Source organism: Miniopterus natalensis, chromosome 11, assembly GCF_054644295.1.
Source record: "Miniopterus natalensis isolate mMinNat1 chromosome 11, mMinNat1.hap1, whole genome shotgun sequence".
Classification (NCBI taxonomy): Eukaryota; Metazoa; Chordata; class Mammalia; order Chiroptera; family Miniopteridae; genus Miniopterus; species Miniopterus natalensis.
In genome coordinates, this window is record NC_142091.1 from 13814686 (window position 1) to 13841928 (window position 27243).

Consider the following 27243-nt stretch of genomic DNA (forward strand, 5'->3'; position numbering starts at 1 on the left):
CTCTGGCTGGGGAGGGGGAGGGGCAGAGTGAGAATCCAGCCCTTTCTGGGTGACTCAGGTGCAGGAAGAGGTGCTACTGTCTGAGGGAGGCTCTGCTCTGAGCTTTGCAAGAAGCTGGGCCCGGTGGAGGGCTGACTGCACCGCCCCTGGGCCAGTGGCCGCCTCCAGTCCCACTCACGCCTGCTCCACGGTTCTCCACCTCCCTGGGCTCAGCATGGCCCGTGAGGATGAGCTGGCACTAAGCAGGCATGTGCCAGCTCCTTGCTCTGCAGTCGCATGGCTCCGGGGGTACTGACTGCCCGCAGCACCATGTGCTGCTTCTGCTCTTGCTAATTTGGTAACGCACACAGCAAACCCATACGTCTCCTCCTGAGCTTTCCATGGGGTTGCAGAACTGTATTTGCCACCCCCCTTAATCTTTTTGTGTGCACATTTGCAACAGTCAAATGAATGACAGTCACACCTTGGGAAAGCGGAGGGGGGAGAAGACCTTTGAGGGCTGAGCAGTCTGGCCCTGGTGGGGCCCCTGGGGGGCTGAAGGGTGTCGGGTGAGCAGGGTGAGCGCAGGCTCCGGACCACAGCAGGGCAGGCCTGGGACTTGGCGAACGGGAGGTGCATTTAAACGGCGTATTTCTCATTCTTGCAGTATTCCGTCTCTCACTGAGCTCCCTGGGAACTGGGAAGGGAATCTGTTCCGCCACTTAATTAAACGTTTCTATTTCTAATCTCGTGCTGAATTTGTGCAAATAGAAAGCATGGGAAACGCAGTGGCGGCTGCTTCACATAAAAGGTGTGTTTGCAATAGGCGTCGTCAGGAGTCTGAAAGCTACGTGGGCCTCTGGAAAGACCCAGGAGAAGAGGTCTGCGCGGGGCCAGAATCAGGGGAAATGACCTTTGCTCCCTAGGACTACAAAGGATAGAGGGCGTGGAGACGGGAGTCCAGGCTGAAATAATCTCTTTCCCGCACAGATCCGGCCAGGCTTGCTCAGCAGAAGGCGACAGGAAGTGGGTTTTCTTGAGGCCCTGAGCACTGAGCCCGGGTCTGCTGGCCGGGTCCTGGGTCAGGGCGGTCGTCACAGCCTCAGGGCAGGCAGATCCCTGGCTAATCTTTCCCTCCCATACAAGCGACATCTTGTCACGACTATTCATCCACAAAAGCAGAGTGTTGAAGGTGTGTGGTCTAGGGAAGCAGAGAAGCGAAGTTCTAATTCATATTTTTCCACCTCTTTCCTGCCCCTGGTGGTCATACGTGTTTTAAGTGCGTGCAGTTACAGCATCACGGGTGTTCGCTCCTCGGACCCAGCTTTTATAGACGAACCCACAGCGGGGTGCTCCTGGGCCCATTCCTGAGGTGTCTCTCGCGGGTGGGGCCCGGGGGGCTGAGGAGGGGCTGCTGAGCAGCACAGTGGAAAGGAAAAATAAATAGGAGCATGGAGAGAGGAATTTGCCTTTGAGCTTTAACATTTTTCTCACTTCTAAAGCTGGGAGAATGCCTGTGTCAGAGGGTTTTAGTTTAACTCACCTACGGGGCTGGGCCCTCCAATGTGAGGGCCTCCCTACCAGCCCTGCTGCTCCGACTCTGAGAGCAGCAGTTATGAACTAAGGGGAAAAGCTCAGGGAGGAAAACAATCACCCAGTTGCATGGGACATCTCCCGGGAAATGTGCATTGTCCACCTGGGGCCACAGAGCTCCTACTGCTCTGTCCAGGGTGGCCCCGCAGCTCCCACAGGGAGGGACCACATTCTCATTTACTCAGGTCGGGGGAGGGGGCCCAGACAGGTGCGTGTCCCCTTGAGGAGTGAAAGCAGGGCTCGCAGGGGCTCGGCAGTGCAGCCCACGCACCCTGACCTGTGAGGCTCCGGAAGGTTTACCTTCTGTTTTATCATCATCATTTTTGTTATTCCATTTATTTCCCTGTTACGACGGATAGAAAACCCTTAAGCCAACAAGGGCCTGACAATGGGGACCACAAGAAAATGGGGTGCCAAGATCTTTTTAATTTATTATTATTATTTTTAGATCCTCACCGGGGGATATTTTTCCCATTGCTTTTCAGAGAGAGCGGGGGGGGGAGGGGGAGAGAGAGAGAAAGAAAGAAACATTAATGTGAGAGAGACACTCCGACTGGTTGCCTCCCGCACCGATCGAGCTGCAACCGAGGTACATGCCATTGACTGGAATCGAACCCGAAACCCTTCATTCTGCTGGCCGACGCTCTAACCACAGAGCAAAATTGACCAGGGCAAGGAGGTCTTTTTTAATACAGACAATATTATGTTCGTTTCAGGTGTACAACTTAGTGATTCAACAATTATATATACCTTCCCAAGTGACCACCACAGCAAGTCTAGTACCCATCTGTCACCGTACACAGTTAATACAATGTTATTTACTACACTCCCTACGCTGTATTTATATCCCTGCGACTTAACAACTGGAAGTTTGTTATCCTTAATTCCCTCCCTTTTCTTTGCTCACCCCCTCCCCCATTCCCCTCCCATCTGGCAGCCATCAGTCTGTTCTCTGTATCTATGAGTTTGTTTCATTTTGTCTGTTCATTTGTTTTGTTTTATGGATTCCACATGTAAGTGAAATCATATTATATTTGTCTTTCTCTGTCCAACTTATTTCACTTAACGTAATACTCTCTCGGTCCATCCGTGTTCTTGCGGATGGCAGAATTTCATTCTTTTTTACGGACGTGTAATATTCCATTGTGTCTATGTACAACATCTTCTTATCAATGCGCTGGTCAGTGGACACCTAGGTTGCTTCCATACCTTGGCTATTGTAAACAATGTTGCAACGAATATAGCTGTGCACATATCTTTCAAATTATTTCCTTCACATCAGTATCAGAAGGGGAATTGCTGGATCGTATGGTGGCTCTATCTTTAATCTTTGAGGAACCTCCGTACTGTTTTCACAATGGCTGCAATAGTTTATATTCCCACCAACAGTACAGGAGGGTTCCCGCTTCTCCTAATCCTTGCGGGCGCTTGTCACCTGTTGTCTTCTTGGTAACAGCTATTCTGACGGGTGTGAGGTGATACCTCACTGTGGTTTTAATCTGCATCTCTCTGATTAGTGGAGTTGCGCATCTTTTCATATATCTACTGGTCATTTGTATGTCTTCTTTGGAAAAAAAAGTCTGTTCAGGTCCTCTGCCCATTTCTTAATTGAATTGTTTTTTATGTTGAGGTTTTTATATATTTAGGATATTGACCTTTTATCAGATACATGATTGGCTAATATTTTCTCCCATTCAGTAAGTTGCATTTTTGTCTTGTTCTTGGTTTCCTTCACCGTGCAAAAGCTTTTTAGTTTCATGTAGTACCATTTGTTTATTTTTGCTTATGTTGCTTTTGTCCAAGGAGACACATCTAAGAAATATTGCAAAGTCTAATGTTAAAGATGTTGCTATGTGTTTTTTTTTTCCTAAGAGTTTTATGTTGTCAGGTCTTACATTTAAGTCTTTAATCCATTTTGTTTATTTTTGTATATGCTGTAATAAAGTGATCTAGTTTCATTTTTCTTTACATGTATCTGTCCAGTTTTTTTCAACATTATTTATTGAAGAAATTGTCTTTCCCCATGTACACTTTTGCCTCCTTTGTAGCAGACTGACTACTATTTAGTAGACACATATGTGTGGGTTTATTTCTAGGTTGCCTATTCTCTTCCGCTGACTTATGTGTCTGTTCCAGTGCTGGTATCATACTGTTTTGATTAACATAGCTTTGCAGTATAGTTTGAGATCAGGTAGCACGGTACTTTCAACTTTGTTCTCTTTTCTCAAGATTGCTTTGGCTCTTCAGGCCTTTTGTGATTCCACATAAATTTTAGAATTATTTGTTCTATCTCTGTGACAAATGACATTGGTATTTTGATAGGGATTGCACTGAATCCCTAGATTGCTTTGGGGATTATGGACATTTAAATGATATTCATTTTTCCCATTAATGATTATGGTATATCCTCCCATTTATTTGTGTATTCTTTAATTTCTTTGATGTCTTCTAGTTTTCGGAGTACAGGTCTTTTACCTTCTTGGTCAAATTCATTCCTAGGCATTTTATTCTTTTTGATTTAATTATAAATGGGATTGTCTCCTTAATTTTTTCTGATAATTTGTTATTAGTTTATAGAAATAAAACAGATTTCTGAATCTTGCAACTTTAGTGATTTATTAGTTCCAATAGTTTTTTTCATGGAATTTTTAAGGTTTTCCATACGTAATATCATATCACCTGCAATGGTGACATTTCAGGGTTTTCAATATATAGCTTGTCACCTGCAACAGTGACAGTTTTACTTGTTCCTTTCCAACTTGGATACCTTTCATTTCTTTTTCTTGTCTGATTGCTATGGCTAGGGCTTCCAATACTATGTTGAAGAAGACTGGCAAAAATAAACATCCTTGTTTTGTTCCTGATCTTAGGGGAAAAGCTTTCTGTTTTTCATCACTGAGTATGTTAGCTGTGGGTTTGTTATATATGGCCTTTATTATGTTGCGTTATATTCCTTCTATATCCACTTGGTTGAGAGTATTTTTAAAAAATCATAAATAGATGTTGATTTTTTTTTTTTTACTTTTTAAATTTATCTTTATTGTTGAGAGTATTACAGGTATCCCATCCCCCCCCCCCCATTGATACCCTCCACTTCCCTCCCACCCCCTTCCCAGGCCTTCACCCAGTTATTAACTGTGTCCATGGGTTATGCATATAACTTCTTTGGTTAATCTCTTCCCACCCTCCACCCCCCTTCCCTCTTTCCCCTGAAATATGATCGTCTGTTACATGTATCAATGTCTCTGGATCTATTTAGTTCATCAGATTCTTTTGTTCATTAGCTTCTTCTTAAAGGAGACCCTTCAACTTTTCCTGTAGTGTCGGTCTGGTGGTGATGAACGCCTTTAGCTTTCCTTTTCTGAGAAGCTTTTCTCTGACCTTCAATTCTAAATGATAGCTTTGCTGGGTAGAGCAATCTTGGTTGTAGTTCCATGTTTTTCATCACTTTGAATATTTCTTGCCACTCCCTTCTGGCCTGCAAGGTTTCTGTTGAGAAATCAGCTGACAGTCGTATGGGTGCTCCCTTGTAGGTAACTAACTGCTTTTCTCTTGCTGCTTTTAAGATTCTCTCTTTGTCTTTAACCTTTGGCATTTTAATGATGGTGTGTCTTGCTGTGGGCCTCTTTGGGTTCCTCTTGTTTGGGACCCTCTGTGCTTCCTGGACTTGTAAGTCTATTTCTTTCCCCAGGTAGGAGAAGTTTTCTGTAATTATGTTTTCAAATAGGTTTTCAATTCCTTGGTCTCTTTCTTCCCCTTCTGGCACCCCAATAATACGAATGTTGGGCCTCTTGAAGTTGTCCCAGAGGCTCCTTATACTATTTTCATATTTCTGGATTCTTTTTTCTTTTTGCTCTTCTGGTTGAGTGTTTTTTGTTTCCTCATGTTCCAAATTGCTGATTTGATTCTCAGCGTCCTCTACTCTACTGTTGATTCCCTGTAAATGATTCTTCATTTCAGTTCCTGTAGCCTTCATTTCAAATTGGTACTTTATTATGTTATCAATTTTCTCAGTTATTTTCCTAATAGTCTGCTTAAACATCCTTATAATCATTATTCTGAACTCTGTATCTGTTAGCTTGCTTGGATCTATTTCATTTAGTTCCTCTTCTAGAGATTTCTTCTGTTCTTTCCTTTGTGACATGGTTCTTTGCCTCTGCATTTTGGCTGCTTCCAGGTGTTTGTTTCTATGTATTAGGTAGATCTGCTATGTCTCCTGGAATTTGCAGAGTGGCTTTGTGTAGTAGGTGTCCTGTAGGGTCCAGTGGCTCAGCCTCCCCAGTCACCTGAGCTGGGCCTTCTAGGTGCTCCCCTGTGTGGGCTGTGTGCACTGTCCTGTTGTAGTTGAGCCTTGGTTGCTGTTGGCGTCCCTGGGAGGAACTGACCCCCAGGCCAATCAGCTGTGAGGACCAGCTGCAACTACAGCCAAAGAGCTGCTATGCTGGAGACACCCCTATGGAGCAGGATTTACTTCAGTGGAGCTTTGGTGTTCACCAAGTGCGCCCCTTGAGTGTGCCACTCGTGGCTGTGGTAGGGTTGTAATCCAGCGTGGCCGAGTCTGACCACCAGGTGCACTGTCTCTGGGGCCTCCCGGGAGGTGCAAAGTCAGCCTGTGCCAGTGCCTTGCCCAGGGCCACCCAGCATGAGCTACACAGCAAACCGTAGTTGGCTGCTACTTGTGCTGGGCTTGGAGGTGCCCAGGACAGGCCAAGTTATGAGCCAATGCAGCTGCTGCTAGTGCCAGGCCTGGGGCCACTTATCAAGCTGTATGGGGCAGCTGCTGCTTGTTTGAGAGATTTTAGGAAAGTCCTAAGCATGAGGCTGGAGAGGCCACTTGCACAGAAAAGCCCCTGGAAATGGCCTGGATGAGCTGCAGGTGGGGAGGGGCGGGGCCTCCGGGAATCATGGGGCGGGGCCAAAGGTGCGAGTCAGGTGCTGGCGACTCAAATATGGCGTCTGCCCGCCGGCTGTTCGGGGAGGACTCGCCACAGGAGCCATGGCCTCCGCCAGCCCTTCTGCCCGGGAGGAAGCCGCCCTCCGCCTCTCGCCCGGATCTCAGGCAGGTTAGTTCCCCCCCAAGTATCCCGGGTCCTTTCCGGCTGCTGCCCGGCGCTGGGCTCAGAGGGAGCGTCCGAGTGAGTCCGTGCCGGGTCCTTAAGAGGAGCTGCTGGGGCTCCCGTGGCCTCCGCGACCCTCAGGGACAGTCCCGGCTGGTTTCACGGCCCGCAGTTGTGGGGACGTCTCTTCCCGGCCTGGAGCCCTTGGCTGGGGACTTGCTGTGGGGCTGGGACCCCTCCCTCCTCCGGGAAACCTCTGCTGCCAAGATTCCCTCCCGGGTTTCACTCGCGGCACCGGGTGTGGGGCGCGGCCGCGTCTCCAGGATTCAGCCCCGTTCAGCCCACATCTGCGCCGCTCCTCCTGCTCTCGGTGCTTCTTCAGCTCCCTGGTTGTAGGGCCTGTGTTCAGCCAGATCTCAGGAGGCTCTGGGTGACGGTGGTTCTGTATTTTAGTTGTAATTTTGATGTGGTTGTGGGAGGCGACGGGTGCAGCTGTTCCCTGCTTGGCCAGCTTGTTTCTCTCCAGATGTTGAATTTTTCAAATAGTTTTTCTGACTCTATTGATTATATGATTTTTATTCTTCATTTTATTTATGTAGTGTATATCACATTGATTGATTTGTGGATATTGAACCATCCTTGTTTTCCTGGAATAAGTCCCACTTAATCGTGTTATATGATCTTAATGCATTGCTGAATTTGGTTTGCTAATACTTTGTTGAGAATTTTTGCATCAGGGATATTAGCCTGTAATTTATTTGTTTTATTTTTGTAGTGTATTTCTCCGGTTTTGGTGTCAGCACAATGTGGCCTTCATTCAATAAGTTTGGGAGCTTTTTTTGGAATAGTTTGAGGATAAGTTAGTTCTCTTTAGAATGTTTCGTAGACGTCACCTGTGAAGCTGTCTGCTCCTGGCCTTTTGTTTTTTGGGAGTTGTGTGATTACTACTTCATTTCCTTTCTAGTACGCAGTCTGTGCAGATTTTCCGTTTCTTTCTGATTTATGTTTCTAAGAATGTATCCATTTCCTCTAGATTATCCAATTTATTGGTGCAGGAAGGCCCTGGAACTAGCCAGGCTAGGGTGCGAGCTGTGGGGAGCCCGGGGATGAACAGCCATGGGGGACAAGTCGGGGGGCTGGATGAAAGCCGTAGCTGGAGCAGGCCAAGGAGACACCCCAGGATAAGCTGTGCCACATCCCAGAGCTGAGGCTGGAGGGGGCCCGGGCTGCGGGGAACTGAGAGCAAGCCTGAAACTGGTGTGGGCCTGGAGTGGGCTGGGACGGCTTCGGCTGGCAGCTAGGGCACCGGATAGTGCTCCTTGCCTGTGCCATCAAGGTGGGGGGGCACGAATGGCACCATCCGGTGTTCCTGATACTGGAGTTCCTGCAGCTTCCCTCCTGTTTGGCACACGCTCTGAGGTTAGTAACTGGATTTCTTTCTGGCATAGTCTCGGTGCCCTTCAAACCAGTGTTTTCATGGTGCCCCAGGATGGGTGTTTGTGTTGGGTCCTTCGGTGATATTTACCTATTGCATGTTGGTGCATTGGGGGTGGGATTCCACAATACCATGTCTCTCTCTCTCTCTCAAGGAACAAGTGTTAGAAAGTACATGTTTAAGGAGGCCCAACTATAGGCATTTTGTTTTGAATAAATTCACCATTATTGTTGCTTTTTATAACTCTCATCTTCCCCAAAATGACTTGATTCGTCAATGTGTACAAGTCCTTTAGGGAGGGAGGGGGCGGGGCAGGATAAACTACCAAGTCTAATCCACACTGTAGCCTAACCTGATACTCCCCTAGGTCCTCAGCTCAGCCCCTCCCACCTAACACTCATTCTGGATATGCTGAGTGCCCTGCCAACTGCAGCTGAACATCAATCATCAAATGTGCTGATGGAGCTAAAATAAATACCTGACAATGGCAAACAGCAATTTTAGGAAAATAGTAACAAAAGCAAAAATCTGAAAAAATAAAGGGGAAAAATCCCCTTTTGGAAATGATATAGTTTCCCATATACTGACATAGAGTTTGAGTATGTAATATCATCATGGTCATTAGACCATTTGGGGATTGTGACCGTATCTGAAATAGAGTATTTTCAATTCCTAGGTCATAAAGGAAGGGAAACGAGCCTACTCAGGGGAGGCATTAGTAAGAAATAAAGATTCATTCATGCGAGGAGAGATGCGGACAGCTAGAAAGATCTATACAATAAAGACCTCTTCAGGTCACGGGAGGTAACAGAGAAACCTCAAGGGAAGGCAGAAGCAGCTTAGGTTAACCACTGAGAGAAACTGGCACTTAATTCACAGTTTCATATGAATTAACTGTGGCTCTGACACATGGATACTGAATGTGTGCTCATCTTTCGGAAGCCTCGCACGTTATTAACCCCTGACTGTAGGTGAGTCGTGGGACCAGGGACAGGTGCCTTTATGTGTGTAGCACCTGTGCTGCTGCACGAAATCCATTTCTTCATGAAACAAAAACAAACGAACATTAAGAAAAATGAACTTTTTAATTATTTTTTTCTCAGCGGCAGAATCACATAGCCATTTTGATACGGTTTCCAATAGGTCTAAAATACTGCTTTTTGGAGTTGTAAAAATTCCATTACAGAAACACACAGAACAGATGTAGGATAAACAGAATCACATCAGTTGATCAGCTGTTGTTCGAAAGATATTCTTTGCCTTATTTTCCTATAAGAAAAGTCTGAGAGATCAAATTGGAAATTTTACTGTCAGCATACAACTATGGTTTGGGAGGAAGAAACCTAAAAGGGAATGACAAAGTCAGTAACCTGGCTCACTCGCAATGCTATGTCTACGTCTGCAGAAGTCTGCATGTTTGTGGGTATTTCGTATTAGCCAGGACATTTGTAATTTCAAAAAAATCTTCAATGTCTTTTCCCCTTGAGACACAAACTGCTTTAGGAACAGGGTAAAAAACTTCCATGGACAACCATTTGTCACTCATCTGAAATAACCAGATGGAAAAATGGCAAATTTGGTACATGGTTTAAAAAGTGAAACTTTACAAATTTTACAGATCAAAATATTAAAATATGCACAGACTTTTTTTTTTTTACTGCCAAATGGTAAAAACTTTACATTGTTTTTAAATCTGAAAGACTAAGGACCTTGGGGAAAAGTCACTCTTCACACACAACAGTATCATTGTAACAGAAGTAAAAAGCAGGTTAATAGACTCATTAAAGCAAAAAGTTAAGTAACCAGTTGCTGTTAAAATCTATAGTTGTATTCCAATTTTACAAGAAAGTATAACTACTTAAGTGGATGGTAATGTTCAAGACTAAAAGATGTTACTGATGTAACAATTTATAAAACACTGTGAATGAACATGCTCCGCAGTGTACATCCAGTGAATTCAAAATTACACATGATCATGTTAAGAACACCACTCACCAAGGACTGTCCCAAGGTATCTTCAAAAAGTCTACTCTAAAGGTTGGGACAGCGAAAGCAGGGATACACTTAGTTTCTTATAGAGACACCAATACAGCGAATGCACTCACATTTTAGCTACCATTACACTAGTCACAATTCTTAACCTTACAGAATAAAGCTACAGTGTGTGAAATTACAATATACTTATCTTCTTTAGAACTATTTTAAAGGAAGGGCCTATCTGTCATTTTTTAGAAGTCAAAAACCAGCAGAAAAATGTAACTGATAAATGCAGTCTTTAAAATATTTTGTGGCTAATTATATGCCAATTTTCAAAATACAACAGAATTGTTTGGTCCATGAGGCCCTTAAGAAACAAAAGGTAGGTAAGGGATTCCCATTTAGCAATAGAATTATATAGTTCATGAAAAAATTTCAATACTTATTGAAATATCTTTTTACAGAATACTTTTTTTGTGGTTCAACATAAGAAATCTTTCTAATAAATAATGGGTGTGAGCAGGTAAAACACCTAAGTGGATTAAGATGCTTTAATATGACTGTCTCATGGTCTTCTTTTGAAGGCCATCAATAAAAGATTTTCTTTCGTTGTCAACTGAAATACAATTAGTTCCTATATTACCATATATCGGGATTTAATGTATTTTTAATATGTCTGATTTTCTCCCCCTAGGGCAGGGATCAGCAAACTGCAGCCCATAGGCCCAATCTGATCTGCTTGTTTCTGTAAATTAAGTTTTCTTGGCACACAGCCACACCCACTGGCATATATTGTCTGTGCCTAATTTCACGGGGCAGAGGTGAGCAGTTTGCAGACACCATGTGATCCTTGAAGCCCGAACTGTTTACTACCCTATCCTTCACAGCAAAGTTTGTCAACCCTTGCCCTAGAGGGTTTCCCAGACCAACCTAAATTCGTGTATGTTTCTCTACTTTTATTAACACCCGTTCTCTTATTCTGATGCATGTGTCAGTTCATGTATTTTATGCTCCACTTTATTTGTTGGTATGTACCTAGGAAGCCAACACCCTAGCTGAGCTCCCTTGCTTAATACATCTGGAACACGGGCATTCGCTCTGGCTATAAGCCGGCCGGCTTCGGGTCGCTTGGAACTCTCCAGGTGTTGGATGAGCCACACGCTAACAGAGTGGCCAAAGCACTGTGCATCTTATTTTATCTTGAATAAGGAAGCTGGGTGGCCAGAGGAATAGCCACAGCCAAATGTACCTTAGGGTAACTGCCATTCGATCGGGAAAACAGCCCGATAACACACAGGCGCGCACACACCCAGGCACACACACACACACCCAGAGCCACCCGCCCACCTACCACACACTAACAGCTACAACATAAAGTATATTTGTTTTATAAATATATTACTGTCTATATACATATAGATACATCCATAAAACACATGTTAAATAATTATCTGTATAATCAATACTACTTTAAGGTTTTTTTGTGTGTTTTAAAGTTACACATTCTATTAAAATTATCAAAATAATTCTTTAAAAATACCAGGAATAAAAACAGTGAAGAGCTGCTTTCCATTCAAGTGTTTCTAAACCTTGCCATTGGTCATCCGGACTCCAGACTCGGGCATGTACATCTCAAGGAAACGTAGTTCAACTCAGGAAAAGTTAGCCATCGAAAGCATAACACCCTCCCATTGTTAATACTTCATGACAAATAGGTATGCATGTATGTGTATATATAAAAACGTTCTTTTTAGTTATAGTACATATGCTTATAAATGAATTTTCATAAAAACACCAAGTTCTAGTTTCTACCAGTACCAAATATTTTATACTGGTTTGCATTTCCTTCAAATGTTTAGGTTAATGACAAACTCTATCAGGATACACACAGAGATCATAAAAAGGAGACTGAAAACTTACATTATCACATGCAGGAAAGGAGGACACACTTAAGGGCCAGTACTTGGCCAGCTGGGTACTAGTCCCTCTGTACTAAGACAGAGAGACAGGAACTGGCGCATCACTGTGTAAAGTACAGTCAACTCCCACTATTCAGGGGCAGAACATTCCAGTCGAATCCTTTCTCCTGGCAGCTCCACTACTCACTAACACACCCCTCTTCTTTATCAGCAAGTCTGGTAAAATGTATGATTAAGGTGAAAATTTTGGCTACATTAAAGGTTTGGAGTCAGCTATGGATTTAATTTAATGATGGATCCTTTTACTTATTGCTTTAGGTAATTAAGAATTTGCTGTATCTAAAGTCTGACAAATATCTGATTCTTAAGCTCTGAAAGCAACATTGGTGTTTCAAAAAAGGGGGACAAGTTGTCCCCTTGACGTAAGAAAATGGCTATATCTTAACTTACAATTACACTGAAGGATTTCAGTGCGGGCAGTTCAGAACTCTTCACTTCAGGACAGGTGGTGGCAGGCCCCACTACTCCCCAGAGTCTAAAATCCACGAAGCAACGACCAAACTGTTAGCTAAAAACATTCAGAAGGTAAAATGAAAGGCGTGATACACATCCCACCTAAAATCTCATTTAGATAAATTCAGTCAAGTTTGTCAGAATCTCCAAACAATTAAGATACTAAAATGAAGAGAATGGAAGCAAAACCTACATGCACAATTTAAAAGTGATTTCACACTAAAAAACAAAAAACAAAAAAACCCCAACAAGCTTAGAATATGACTAAAATAAAAGGTACTATGCATTTGTAACCCTATTTTTGGCACTGGTTCCGCCTCTACATTTAAGCTTGTTCTACAGACAGTGACCCACAAAATCAAGAACAGTTTCATGAGTGAGTGGGGTCGCTCTCAGACAGACACCACCTGGAACGGTTTGTGTGGTTTCATCCGTAGTCTTTCTGGGTACAGATGAGAGCCACGCTCACCTCAAAAACAACAGCAATAATTGTGTAGAACACCACTTTCCTGAATTAAGTTTGCTGAACACGGTTCAGATTATTGGATATGTCAATATGCACAATGCCTTTTAGAAGCATTTACTGTATACCCAAACCCTACTTCGTGCAACACACAGTGTCGCACAAGTAGTGAAAATGTTATCCTAGTCAAAGGTGCTTGGACATTATTTTCAGGCAGCATTTTACCTTTATTTTAAGTTAAGTTCACACTAGATATGTTTTAGGAGAAAGAAAATGCCAATAAATTTATTTAATATATTTTAATATATATTATATAAAACTAGGACAGACACTTTTATTTACCTAAATTGTTACTTTAATTTTCTACCCTATTCTAGACCTCAATTTTACTTAAAAAATTTGTATTTAAATAAGGGATAAAATGTTGCCCAAAAGTCTAATCATAGTTACACATCTGTGTTTTAACTAGATCTACAAATCAAAATAGTTCTTATAGTTAAAAAGATACAATTTGTATCAACAGTAAAAGGTACTTTCTGGTTTTTCAGGGCTTTACTTCGAACTGTAGCATGTGGAGGAATCAGAATCACCAGGGCAGACTACAGAAACAGATTGGAATGAGGCTGTTACGCTGAGTGAAATTCAACAACTGGAGGCAACAGGGAAGTCATGTCAATCCCACAACTGTCTGCCACTGATCGCAGTATCTACCTTCTAACCGACAGGAAGAATGAGCATCTAGCAAAACCCATGACTTTGAAACCAGAAATATCCCTTACTAATACTAAAACAGACTTTAGTCTGTATCTAAAACTACACTATTTGTGGCAAGAATCTGGCCTTAATAATATAACAGGCCCCCCATAAACCAACCTTCAGGAAAATGGAAAATATACAGTATCTTACAAAAATGTTAAGTTACCATTTACAACTCCTCCATCACCATTTCCATAGTGCAGTATCAATAAATGTTGCATATCCTCAACACATAAAACCACCTCAGGCCAGCCTTGATAAATAGCAGGAAAGCTGAAGAGTATATTAAATATAAAAGTTGCACTGAGAATAATTAGATTCATTAAAAACAGGCAAGTACTGTGAAAGGGTTATATTATCCAGTATCGTTGTGCCCCAAACACATTAAAAATACAGGCCAGTGGAAATCTAGGAATTCGATTCCATTTCTACTATCTTGAAGCACAGCACAGCTGGATAGCAAAGCTGTAAACTAACAGTTACAGCTTTTGCCTTATTCGTAAGAAAAAAAAAAAAAAATGGAAACAATTTTTTCCATTGATTGCATCTGCTTTCCTTTAAATCCACCATATTAAATTAACTAATTACTTAACGACAAAAAAATCCAAACAAAAATAAAACAATAAAAAGTGCCATATTATAAATCATTCTAATATGTTACCCATTTCAGCATAAACTGGTAACTTACATTTGTTTAAAATATAGTCAGTGCTGTAGTATATCTTTGTTTCTATAAATAATGATTATAGCACAAAGAAGCCCACTTTCCCCAAATAAAAATAACTTAAAAAGCTGTAAAAGATTCCAATTAAGCTTGGCTTGAAAAAATAGTTTGCTAGGTCTAGTCAAATGTTCAACATTCTGAAGGTACTGTAATTGCTTGCAATTGATAGAGAAACACCAAGTTAATAAAACATGAAATAAGGATTAAAAAGTGCTGCATATAAACCCCTGATGCACCAAAGATTAATATCAAAGACCCCAGATACATCTAATAAATCAAACTGGAGAAATCTCCAGCCAAGGATATAGCTTTAAAAAGGAAATGTTAAAAAAAAGTTTGAATGTAAAGCAATCCCGTGATACTTGCACTGTGTGGGGCTATACATACAGGTTCCATGATACAGTATTTCACATAAATGGATACTATTTAACCTCCTTGCTGAGAAGGAGATCACATGTGCTATTGTAGCAAACCTCCCTCAGCATTTGAGCTGAACAAAAAACGACTAAACACCACAAAGATGCATCATCTTTCAATAGCCCAGCTGCGATTTCTCCACTAAAATGGCTGCGGCCAGCTGCTGGGCATCTGTCACGTGAGGGTTCCTTTTCATGACAATTCTCACAAGGTCGGGCGGGAAGATGTTGCACAAGTTGACGTAAACCTTCTCCCGGTTGTCCTGGTACCGCGGGGGGTCCTGCGGCAGCCCGCAGTAGGGCAGCCGCCAGGCGGGCTCCTGCGGCTCGGGCAGGCTCTGGAAGGCGAACTGCTCGTAGCAGGGCTGCGAGCAGCTGTCGGGCAGGGAGTAGGTCTGCCGGTAGCCGTAGGCGTCCATCCCGAACCCCTGCCTGTCCCAGCTCCCCAGCCCCTCCTGGCGGGAGTAAGGCTTCCTCTGCCTCGAAGGAGAACTGTCGTACAGCCGCGAGTCGGAGATGCTGTCTAGTCTTGTGGCCACTAGGGACCGCCCTAGGTGCGGCGCCTTAGAGTGTGTCGAGCCCGGAGGAGAGGGATAGTCCCCGGGGCAGCTGGACCGGGCCCCCACCGCCGGGTGCTGCAGATGCACCGCCAGGTGCGGGAGAGGCGGCTTGTGATGGTACTTTGGTTCTTCGTGACTGTAACTTTGCACTCTGGTTAAGGGGTCGTGGAAATTCTGCAGGAAGGGCTGGGAATTAAGGCGGCCGTGAGGGTACATGTGCTGACACTTTAGATTCTCGTCCAGTTGTGGGTCGGGAGAACTGACGTAGGACCGGTCATTGTACCCCACATACGAATCACTGCTCCCACAGCTCATGCTCCCTTCACTGCTGCAGTCAGAAGCTACAGAGCTTATCCTATAATCCGTGTCCAAGGAGAAGCGCCTTTCAGGACTTCGTGGGCCTGAGATGCTCAGATTTGAATATGCGCTCAGCATGGAATAATACCCAATGTCAACGGGGGAGTCACATTTTGGGTACTGTTCGTAAGGCATTGGCGCTCCATGATTTTTGGTTGCCATCAACATTGGAGGATACTGTCCCTGTGGTCTTTGATCCTGAGGTGGGAAATGAACTCCAGATGGAAGGCCATTGCTTAAAGATGTAGTGCTTTGGGGTTTTGCAGTAGAAGTAGCCGGTATGCTAACTAAGGAGGGTACAGACCTGGTTTCCAGTTTGTTTTTGGTGGGGAGCTTTTCTTCCAGGTCCTGGTAGACCTGAGTCCTGATGCTGGGATCCGACTGCCTCTTCGGAGCGCCTCGCTTGACGTCGGATGTGCTGTCACCCTTGGTGCTGCAGGGCACGCTGTTGCTTTTTACCAGCCCTCCTTCGTTTGCAGTTTTGGCTGCTGTGTTTCTCGACATGGCACGAAGCTCATCAGCCACTGACCGCTGAGGCTGGCTGCCCCTTTCCGGGTGGTAATATTTGCACTTGTGTCCATACGTACACTTCTTTCCTATGGAGAGGAACATGAATTAGGTGAAGGAACATCCCCCGCCAGGCCTTGAAAACTCAGTCTGGCACTACTTTCCCTCGTGAAAGACACAGAGGCAGAAATGGGAGGCACACGAGTGTTACTCTGCTCCTTATGTCTGAGAAATGCCACCTTTCCTTCTACTATGCTCAGCACTGAGAGAGGTGGCCGAATGATTAATAATGACCTCCAGAGTTTTTGGCTAATACCATGTCCTCAACTCCGACCCGCCTATTCTCTTCTAGTATGACTTTATAAATCAGGTAGAATACTCCCTTTTTTTTTTTTTAAAAAAAAACAACAACAACTATTGCTGTAATGGGATAAAGCCATGCTAATCTGATGTGCACCTAGATGTAAGAACTCCAAATTTTTATCTACCTGGAAAATTCATGTAGAGTTAACCAACTGAGTTTTTGGAACCATGTTTTAATTCAGGGAAATGCATTTGCATTGAACCCAACTAGGTAAAAATAATTACTTTTTCATGGTTAGGACGTTTTCTTAAATTTAATTACAATCAAAAGAACTACGTACTATACCATCCCAAATTAAAAATGTTTATTAACAATAGTGTAACGACATATGGTATTCTGAAGGCAGATATTAAATACTCATATGGAAAGTTACCGTATGGACAAGGCTGCTTTTTGTGCTCGGGGACAATGGGTTTCTTCCTCAGAAAGTTATCCAGGCTTGGGCCATGCCTGCCAAGAGGGTCATCGGGGGGCATGAACCTAGGATGAATAAAATGCAAGATTATACCTAAGCAGGGTGCTGATGACTTAATTCTAAAGACAGTGTAAAGATTTATTACTCTAAGATATTTTATTCAATTTTAATCCAAGAGTTTTGACTCAACATTTACAGGTTAAAAGTATTAGTGCACAAGGTTCTCTTTTCCTGATGAAAACAATTAAAATGTTTCAAGCTGCTCTCTTATTTGTTTTAATTCAAACAAGTTTTGAGTCTAGCAGTTCTAATTATTTCTTCCTTCCTCTCAGTCTTGGGATTTTGTAAGGATTTTAGAAAACAACCACAGGGATGTTTTAGGAGAGTTTTATAAACATCAACACTGTGCAGCAGGATGGACCAGGTGGGGAGCGGCCGGGGCAGCTGAGACAGAGAAGGGAGACGGAGCACGGAGCAGGGGCTGACGGGGAGACACCTAGTGCAGGTCGCAAGCTGTGCACAGGTCGTCTCGTTTCGTCCGAGCGTGAGCCCTGCAGCATCAGCTCTGCTCTGCAGGTTAATACACTTTTCTAATCTAGGCTTAGATAAATGAAGTTATTTTTATCTAAGTTCGCACGGCGCAGTCACGATGTCTAACTACGTCCACTCTCTTTCCACTCTACTGAGGTGCGTCTCAGCTGACTTAGAAAATGTCTTAAGAAAATAAACTTACTGTTTTGGATCAGCTGTGCAATGGAAGCAAGAATTCATGGCATACACAATCAAAAGCAGTTATTACTGAAAAGCTCTGCTACTAGTTACATCAGTGTTTGAACTTGAAATAAACTGAGTATTTACCCATAAAATGTGAATTATGTACAGACTCTTACGGGACTGTCGACATGGCTGAGTAATAACACTTGACAAATATAGTGTTTAATATTAATAAAAAGACAATATGGCAACATTAAAAGTTTAAAAATAGAAGACAGACACTCAATCCTACAATCTTAATACAATCAATTTTCACTAATGTGTTGCAGTTGAGTCATTTCTCTGTATGCATACACCATTTACAAACAAATTTTATGCTTTGTCTTTTTAACATATTTTCCAATGATTCTTAATAGCTTTTCATAATCATAATTCAGGAAAGGATTACTTGTAAGCAAATGGTTTTACTTACTTGTCATTGACAAATGAGTACATTAATAACCGCTCATCTATGAACTTCTTCCACTCTGGTTTTTCATTAGCCAGGTCCCTGTAGTTATCATTGGACACGATTATACCGTCCGACTCAAAAGCCAGCTTCACGATGAACCTGTCGTCGTAGCACACCACTCGCCGGCCCTGGACTCGCCGGGACGGTGTAAACACCAGGATTTTCTCTTTCTCTAACTTACGAAGAATTTCCTGATCTGCAGGGTAGAATTTCAGGAATAAATACATGTGTAGCACAGGTAAGCCGCATGCACACAATGTGAGCTCTTCTAAGATAAACTGGGCATGTGTCATCATTTAATCAGGGATTATGATTTATAGTTTGTGGACGTAGCAAATCTGTAACTCCCAATAATCTTTTTTCTTAATGGATTTCCAATAACAAAAGCTTTAAAAATACCCACCCCCTGCCTCCCCGCAAATGAACTTAAAAAACATAAAAAGTTTAAAACTTCAGAAACTTTTAAAAGTTAAAAAAAGTTAAAAGCATAAAACTTAAACATGACTGAGCAACTTGTGAATTAACTGGAGTTACTAATTTTTTATACCTCTGTCTCTCCAGCGGACAATCACTACGTGCCTCCTCTAAGGTAAGTACTCTGCTAAGTGTTAATGGCCACCAAGATTACGAATGAATGACCTCTCCTCAAGGAGGCCTTGGGGGTTGGACGGGACAAACATGTAAACTAGGTAAGCAAGGGCTGTAACTGCCACACAGAAGTATGAGCAGGGTACGAGGGAAGTGGGGACGGACGAGCGATATGGGTCAACTAGCTCCGATACTGGCACGTAGACTTCACGATGTTCCCGATAAAGTTCCAAAGTTCACTGAACCAGAACTTGGTTTAGAGAAGCAGCAGAGAAGTGGAAGAAACGTGGGTCTTGAAATCAGCAAGTCACGGCTAAACCTCAGGTTCTGCTACTTTATGTCCATGAAATCAGCCCTGTTTCTTCATGTCCTCAAATGCAGCCGATGGACTCTGAGGAGTCTGAGTTAAAAGCGCTTAGCCCAGTGCCTGGAAAGCTCTTAATGAACAATGTGTTCTTTCACTTAATTTTGTTTAATAGATGTATGTAATTGTTGATCTCTTTTAAAAACCACAAAACCAATCAAAATTAAAAGCCCAGTCTCCACTATAGGATCTGTGACCTTTTAATTATTTTGTGTGTTCCCCTGATAAACATTTTGAGGGCAGATGCCATGTCTCATTGATCTTTGTTTCCACCAGCACTCAGCACATCAGCAGATAATAAATGTCTGCAAATGAATATGTGAGCTACTTAACCATGTGCATTCAGAGGTCTGCCAGCTTCTTTACTATGTTCATGAATAAGCCTTGGTACTTTACTTGTGGAAATGTTCCATCATATGTGATATGCCTGGACCCTCACCAAAATGACTGAAGGAACAAGTGTGGGAGCCGAACAGTAACCATCGCCTTGCTTACTCTGCATTTCCTTAACAGGCAATGAGAAAAACAGGACACTAATTAGGGATAACTAATTAGATGGCAACTAGTTAGGATAAGGAATCTTAAATAAATATGGGTGCAGTACAGCTAGTAAGTTAACGGAATCTCTGTTCCTAGCGCGCTACCTGATACAGAGCTGAGTACTTGCTTGTAGGTGTTTGATATATCAACAGAAGACTGGCAAAGGCTCTGGTCTGAATCTGTATCTGAGAACTTTAAAATATTTCTTATAAAGTTTCTTTTTTTTATACAGTGAAAAAAATATGGGACTATTCAATTTCCCAGTTATTATCTGGTTGAGGTTTTGGTCAGGGAATGATTGTCCTGGGGAGAGAACACCTAGCAGCCTCTGGCGGTGGTGTGTGCATGTTGCAGAGTGAACTACATGCTGACGGGTTCCACGTGATCATGCCGGTGTTTCAAACACTACACTGAGCCGCAGCCCACCCTGGGGATAATCTTTTCCCTTCGGGTCTCACATTCTGTCTGTGCTCGAGAAGCTTGCCGGCCATTTTCATGTTGAAACACTGTTTCTTTCTCAGCTCAATTACTGCTAATATTTGGGCATATTTCCTTATAATCCTTTCTGTGTCTTTCTCTCTCTCCACTGTTTATACTACATGTACATACGTATGTATATGTGTGCACACACACACACACAATACAAAAACCTGCCTTTTATGTAAAAGAGCACTTCCTCGGGTCATTAAAAATGCTGCCTAATATTCTAATACACATTCCATCCTATCAATGTACACTAATTATATACTAATTTACCGTATGGTTCTTTTAAAGAATGTATGGTTTGTTTCTATCTTGTTTTCTATTTTAAGTATTTTGCCCTGAATGTCTTTGTGGTCAGAAATCTTTGCTTGGACCTCTCCTTATTTTCTGAGGAATTATTCATAGGAGGGGAAGCAGTAGATCCAAGATTAGTAACATTTTAAGAACAAACTTCTCCAGAAAGGTTGTAACCATTACGTTTCCACAGCACTGTAGGAGTAATCCCCTCAGGATACTGAGAACTATCCCTTTTTATCTCTGCAAATGTGATGGGTGAAAAACAAGACTTGTTTAAATGCACATTTCTTTAATTGCTAATGAGGTGAACACTTTTCTCTTATTTGACACCGGCCTTTGTCTGCAGGCCGACTATCCCTACTGCACTGCCATTATATATTGGGGAGACTTCACGTTTGTTTTATCAACGTGTATGAGCTCCTGACATGTTAGGACATGGGTTCTGTGTTTATTGGTTGTATTTTTTTCCTTAGGCAAATAAGAAGATTTCTCATTGTTAAGAAAGTTTCCCCAAATACAGATGTAAATTCTGATGCAAGTAAATCTATCTTTTCCTTCGTAATTTCTTTAAAAAAATTTAAATTTAGATAGTTCTTCCCAGCCATTCAAAGACTATTTATAGTCTCTAATGGTTTAACTTTTGACAATTAATTCTTCAACCATCTGGAATTAACTGTTATATGATGTAACATAAGAACTAAATATGTATATTTTCCCCAAAGAGTTATCCAGTGCCCTGGTACTACTTACTGGCTGAATTATGCCTACCTCTCCCACTCAGGCTATGGTCTGAGTCCATGGCTCTGGACTCCACCATAACTTGTCTATCTATTCTTATGCTAGGCTGTTAATGGTTTAATGATTACAGATAAAAATAAAGTCCCAAAATCAGATTTCAGGTACATGGTAAGTGGTCTCTCTATTTGTTTTTGATTTTGAAGTGTATTTTCTCCACCCAGTTACTCCATTTTTGCTACTGTTGAGCAAAGGCAGAGAGAGGGGTAAGAAGGGTTGGATGTTGACTGAAAATCACTTAACTTGAATAATAATTAGCAGGCACAGAGGACATTTTTGCCTGACACTCACACATTTAGAAATTAGAAAACAATGCCAAATACAGATACGTTATTGGGATAGAGTCATTTCCTTCTACTTGATACCAGACGGCTTATCCCAAGTCTCACAGATCTTTTTTGATCTGCAGCCACTATAATGTGATTGTCACCTAGTCTAATTTTTATAGCAGATGCGAAAACTGGGGTTCAGTGTGTTGCTCGAAGTCCTACACAGCTAGTGAGTGGCAAAGGCGGAATTTGAATCTAAGTCTCCTGACACCTAGCATGTCTCTAAAGTTCAAAATGTCACAAAATTTGAAGTAAAAAGTTTCCAAATTAAGAATAAAAAAACGGCTTATGTAGCAAGAATGACTAGTTGAGTTAACATAATCAGACTGGTTTAGTTAACAGAGAGTCTGTAAACTTGAAAATAACCTGAATGTTCCACCTGAGATAACGTGGCAGTCACACAGTGTGAGAAAACAGAAACAGATGAGCGCAGTGTTTGACCCCTGCCCAGGAAGCTGTGGAGAGTGAGAGCACACGGCTCGTCGGGCTTACCTGTAATGAGAGCATCAGGGCGGGACTGCTCTTTTCTCCAGGCGGGGACGAAAACTGTAATATCTTTGTGGCCTCTTTCCAAAAACCAATCCACTGCCAACTTTATCCCTCGGCAGGAAAAAACTTCTTTGTTTCCGTGGCTGAAAGATTAGTTTAGGACACTTAAAACACACCAAAACCTAAATTTAACGTAATTCCCACTTGTAAACAGGAGTGAGCACATCATTACCATAGTTACAGGGGATTTCAAATGTCAGATGGAGCCGAACAGCCCAGAGCAACACTGAGTTAACTTAGAGGCTGAAAATCTGAGAAAAATAATAAAAAAATTGGGATGATTTTTGTGTGGAGAAAAAAGAAAAATAAGTTTTCAAATGTAAAGTTGTAGAGGATAATCAGTCAGAAAGATACCTGCTCTCTGTGACCAGATGGGGAAAGGAAAGGGCCTCAAACCGCAAGAATAAGTTAGTCAAATGTAAAAGAGAAGTCGCACAGGAGAAAACTGTAAAGGCGGAGGAATGGAATACCTGTTCGTTTTTAAAAACTTCCTTCTCGAGAGTTCTAATGTGTACATTTCAATACAACGATTAAGTAACGCACAAAATGTATACGGTGACCATGTAAGGCAACGTGTACATGTGCACTAACAGGAAAAATCCATTCACCATGTTTAACCTCACACGAGAAACACTTTCCGTGTCTTTCAACAAAAAGACACCTGGTTTCAGTTTAGCACTATCGTGTCAGACAAGGATTAATGGCCACACAGGGGCATTCAAAGCTGGATTAGCAGTGTCAGGGCCTAAAAGAAAATGCCCAGCTGAGAACATAGTCATCTGACAAGTATTCATGCAGCACCAAGCTCTGCCTGTGCACCGGAACCTAATAATTCAAAACAGCTCCTCCAGTGTTTGTAAAGAAACAGTCTCCTACTTTGAATGCAATAATTGCATTATTTTTTAAAAAAAATTATTTATTTATTTATTGTTGACACTGCTTTCTTTTACAGTTTGAGCCCCGAAGGCTGCATTTTTTTTATCTATAGTGGAGCTAGGAAGTCTAAATGATATAGGTAGGTAGATGCTTTACTAACTTTTAGCACAAATCAAACATTAGGTATATTAATATATTGTTCCAGTGGTCCCCTGGGAAGCACTAGAACCATCTAAATATGGTTAATCATTTTAAAAACAAAAAGAAACAGACCACCTTGTTTTATAGACATAGAAGGCTATAAATGCAAACCAGAGACTCGATGGTTCCACACACCCATCCTAACAGTCTGGGGCAGGATCTGAGGTGAAATCAAATGTACTGGAAGTTTCGGACAAAGGGAGACAGGGTGGGGGAGTCTGAGGTCACATTTTGTAGGTACGAAGGCCTCACCTGGGCCCCAGCAAATTATATGAAGTGATGCTGGGTTCATGGGAAACACTGATATCTAATCAGTCTTCTAAAAAACTAGAGAAAATGATGGTACCATCTTTTGAGAGAACATGTATATTAACTGTTCCTAAATACGAAAACTCAACTTGCTGAAAGCTAACCATTTTATTTTACACCAATGCTCTGAGATCTAAGTGTATGATTATCTGCTCGTTAGGACATTTTGTTTACTGAGACTTGAGCATTATTAACTGCTTCTGGCACTAGGAGTGGACTAGAAGGATTGTCTTCCCAGTGACTTCACCTGGGAAGGGCAAAGGTCACATTTTCCTACGGGAAGAGAAGATTCCATCTTTTGATGAAATAACTTTCATAAAATGTGAGTAAACAGCGAACATGAGACAAAGATTCTACACGTGCTGAAACTGGATACTGTACCATGCAACACTGACAATAAAGGCTGTTCTCATAGCCTCTCCTTTCCCTCAACCCCCTCCCCCCAGCCCATCCCACAAAACCTCACAGGGAGAAAGCCAGCAGGGGGACAAAAGGGCCGTACTGTGAGTGGCAAATGGAAACAGAGAGAGCCTGGGTTTCTGGGCAGATGGACCCACATCTCTGATCTCATTATTAGAGAAAAAAAGGCCCTCCCCCTTATTTGTTTAAGAAACTGTAGTCATTTTTTTTTCCTGGTATTTGCAGCTACACACATCCTCAGCTGCTACATTAGTTAAACCACAAACCAAAAACACTGGCAAAGCTGTATTAGTATCAGAAAAATTATTTTAAGGCAAAAAATTACTGGCAATAAAAAGTTATTACATAATAGTAATAAAGGGACAATTCACAAGGAAGCTAAAATAATTGTGAACTCAGTCTCCATATGAGTAATGCAAAAGCTCACAGGATTACCAGAAGAAACGAATGAGTCCACAATCACAGGATGGACAGGTGAAGCAGAGAACACTTAGCAAGACTGTAGACTGGACGGTCAATTACAAGCCTGATCTAAGGGATATGAGCAAAACCCTGCACAAAATTAGTGAGGAGAAAATCTTTTCAAGGACACAGAAAAGACTGATGCAATTAGCTGTGTGCTAGGCCACAGAACAGATTTAAAGGGACATCAGACATCTGTGTCAAATGGATAATATATAGGGTGTCCCTCCAAAATGTATGCACACACTTTGAATAATTATAAAGGCAGTGTTTATTAAAATACACTTCATTTTCATTTAACAGCTATCAGCTGTTAAAGTATATGTATACATTTTTTGGGAACATCCTGTATTTTGACAATGTTATTACATTGAAGATACAAGGTTCTAGTTCAAAATGAGTATTGCTATTCACCAGCAAGCCAATTAACTACTTAATTTAAAATATCCCATTTGTAACAGTCACAAAAACCAAATAAATCTAAAGAAGAAAAGAAATACAAGAGATTTATAGAGAAAGTGAGAACTGAAAACCTGTATTAAAGGGAGTAAGAGAAGACCTAAGTGAAAGGAACAATGTACCATCTTCCTGGATGATAAGATTCGATTTATGAAGATAGCAATTCCTCAAATAATCTACAGTGCACTGCAATTCCAACAAAAATCTTCAAAGAGTTTTTTATGGAACGTGAGATGCTGATCCTAAAATTAACATGGAAAGACAAAAGGCCAAGAATAGTTAAGCGATTCTGAGGAACAAAAGAGGAGGAACTTGCCCACCAGGTATCAATACTTAGTATAAAACTACAGAAATCCAATCACTGTTGTATTGGTATAGGCAAAGATAAAACAACAACACAGAAAACATGTAACAGAAAAGCTGAGTGTAAGGTGACGCACACAGGTATATAGAAATGATAAAGTGACCTTACGAATCAATGAAGAAAACATTCAACAGCCCTAGGGCAACTGGTTATTAATATGGGGAAAAATAAAACTGCATTTTTATTTCAAACCATACACAAAAATAAACTGTAGACAGATCAAAGATTTAAATATGAAAAGAAATATTGTAAGACTTTTAGAAGAAATTATAGGGGACATTTATATCAGGATAGGAAAATACTTCTTAAAGACGACGGGCAACCACATGCTACACCAAGGAAAGGACGGCTACATTGGGGCACATAAAACTTCTGTATGCAAAATACTCCATAAACAAAAATGCCAGAGACTGGGAGAAGGCACTTGCAACATACAGGACCAACCAAAAGGCTAGTACTCAGAATATATAAAGTACTCCTAACACTGAGAAGAGGAACCAGTTTTTGGGTTTTTTTTGAAAGGCAAAAGATATAAACAGTGAATTCACAGAAGAGGAAACCCAAATGACCAACAAACATGCAAAGATGCTCAACAGTGAAAAAATGCAAATTAAAGCCTAAATGAGACACCACTTCACACTCATCAGAATGGAAAAAATAAAGTCTGCAAACACCAGATGTTGCCAAGGATGTGTGAAAGTAAGAACTCATACATTACAGGTGGGAGTGTGAACTGGGACAATTCAGGAGAGCAATTTGGCAATACTTTATCAAGTCGAAGGCGTGTTTTCTCTAAAACACAGTATTCCACATTTAGGTACAATGAAACCCAACAGCAACCTGAATATATTTAATGCAACCAGCAGTTGGTGTTCACCCTTGGTCCGGCCTTAGATCTCACATGGGAGTATGCTAATGTCTTATCTCCTACAGGGAGAGGGAAAGGCAGACAAGTGGGCATGTGTAGGGTGGGTCCCTGAGTCCCTAACACTTTCCCAGTCAATCTTCCCTTTACCAGGCCAAAGAAATGAATGCTGACTAGAAAATCCCTGGAATGGCTGCTGTTGCCTTAGAATTCCTTGCCAGCCAAGGCCCAGGGTCGCCCCTAGTAATACTAGTTTGAGCAGACAACTACCAACTTGGTCCAAGCTGCAGACTGGACTTCCACAGATGAGAGGTTGTGGGAGACCGGATGTGACTAATCACGTGTTGGATACAATGTAAGGAGCAACTGAGGAGGTTCTGATAACCAGCTATGAAAGAGGGAGCCTGACCAAAACAGAAACAGGATGTCAGAGGAAGCGCAGTGTACCCACTGATGCAAAGTAACTATCTGCTGAGTTTACTAAAAAAGTCAGATGATATTTAGGGACTGTGGCTTTAATTTCATATAAACAGAGAAGCAAATTCATTATAGTTCTGTAGCCACTTACAGGCTATCTTTACATGAATTCAGGGTTATTTTTTCTCAGTGACAAAAATAGCTTATTCTGTTTTTATGAATTAGCATGTTCCTTTGGGCCTCATCAATTTCTTGTTCTTTTGGGCCTCGATTTCTTCTTTATTTCAATCCTTTGGTAATAATGGATGGTCTACCTCAAGTGAGTCCTTTGCTGGGTGAATTTGTTGGAAGATTTTGGCCACTTTTGATTAGGTAAGAAACCCTGCATATTTGCTAAAAGGTGCCCCTTCAACTACTTTGGCTCAGTGGGGTTGGGCTCCCAGGGAAAATTCCAAATCCTCGCTGCAAATTTTGAGTTACTGCTGAGCAAAATGGGTAATACAGGCTCGAAGGTTGCCTGTGATTCACCACTGGCTTTAATGGTAGAAAAACACAAGAAGCCTGCCAGCAGGTCTCTTTCTTAAAAGCCTTATTTTACTGTCACATTAGGAACAAGCAAGCTTATAAAATCCTGCTTTGCAATGGCCACAGGAAGGCTCATTTGA

General features: G+C 41.9%; 1 protein-coding gene across 1 annotated transcript in view; it reads right to left on the bottom strand.

The window, feature by feature from the left end:
- Positions 1-9130: 9130 nt before the first annotated feature.
- ZC3H12C (zinc finger CCCH-type containing 12C) overlaps positions 9131-27243 on the bottom strand; it is a 58481-nt gene continuing 40368 nt past the window's right edge. Inside the window, exons 3-6 of the mRNA XM_087821557.1 lie at positions 22149-22288; positions 18222-18456; positions 16994-17100; positions 9131-16345 (exon numbers count right to left, since the gene is read on the bottom strand). Of these exons, the coding sequence (XP_087677683.1) occupies positions 14949-16345; positions 16994-17100; positions 18222-18456; positions 22149-22288 (1879 nt within the window). The 3' untranslated portion in view covers positions 9131-14948. The remainder of the gene's footprint in view (positions 16346-16993; positions 17101-18221; positions 18457-22148; positions 22289-27243) is intronic.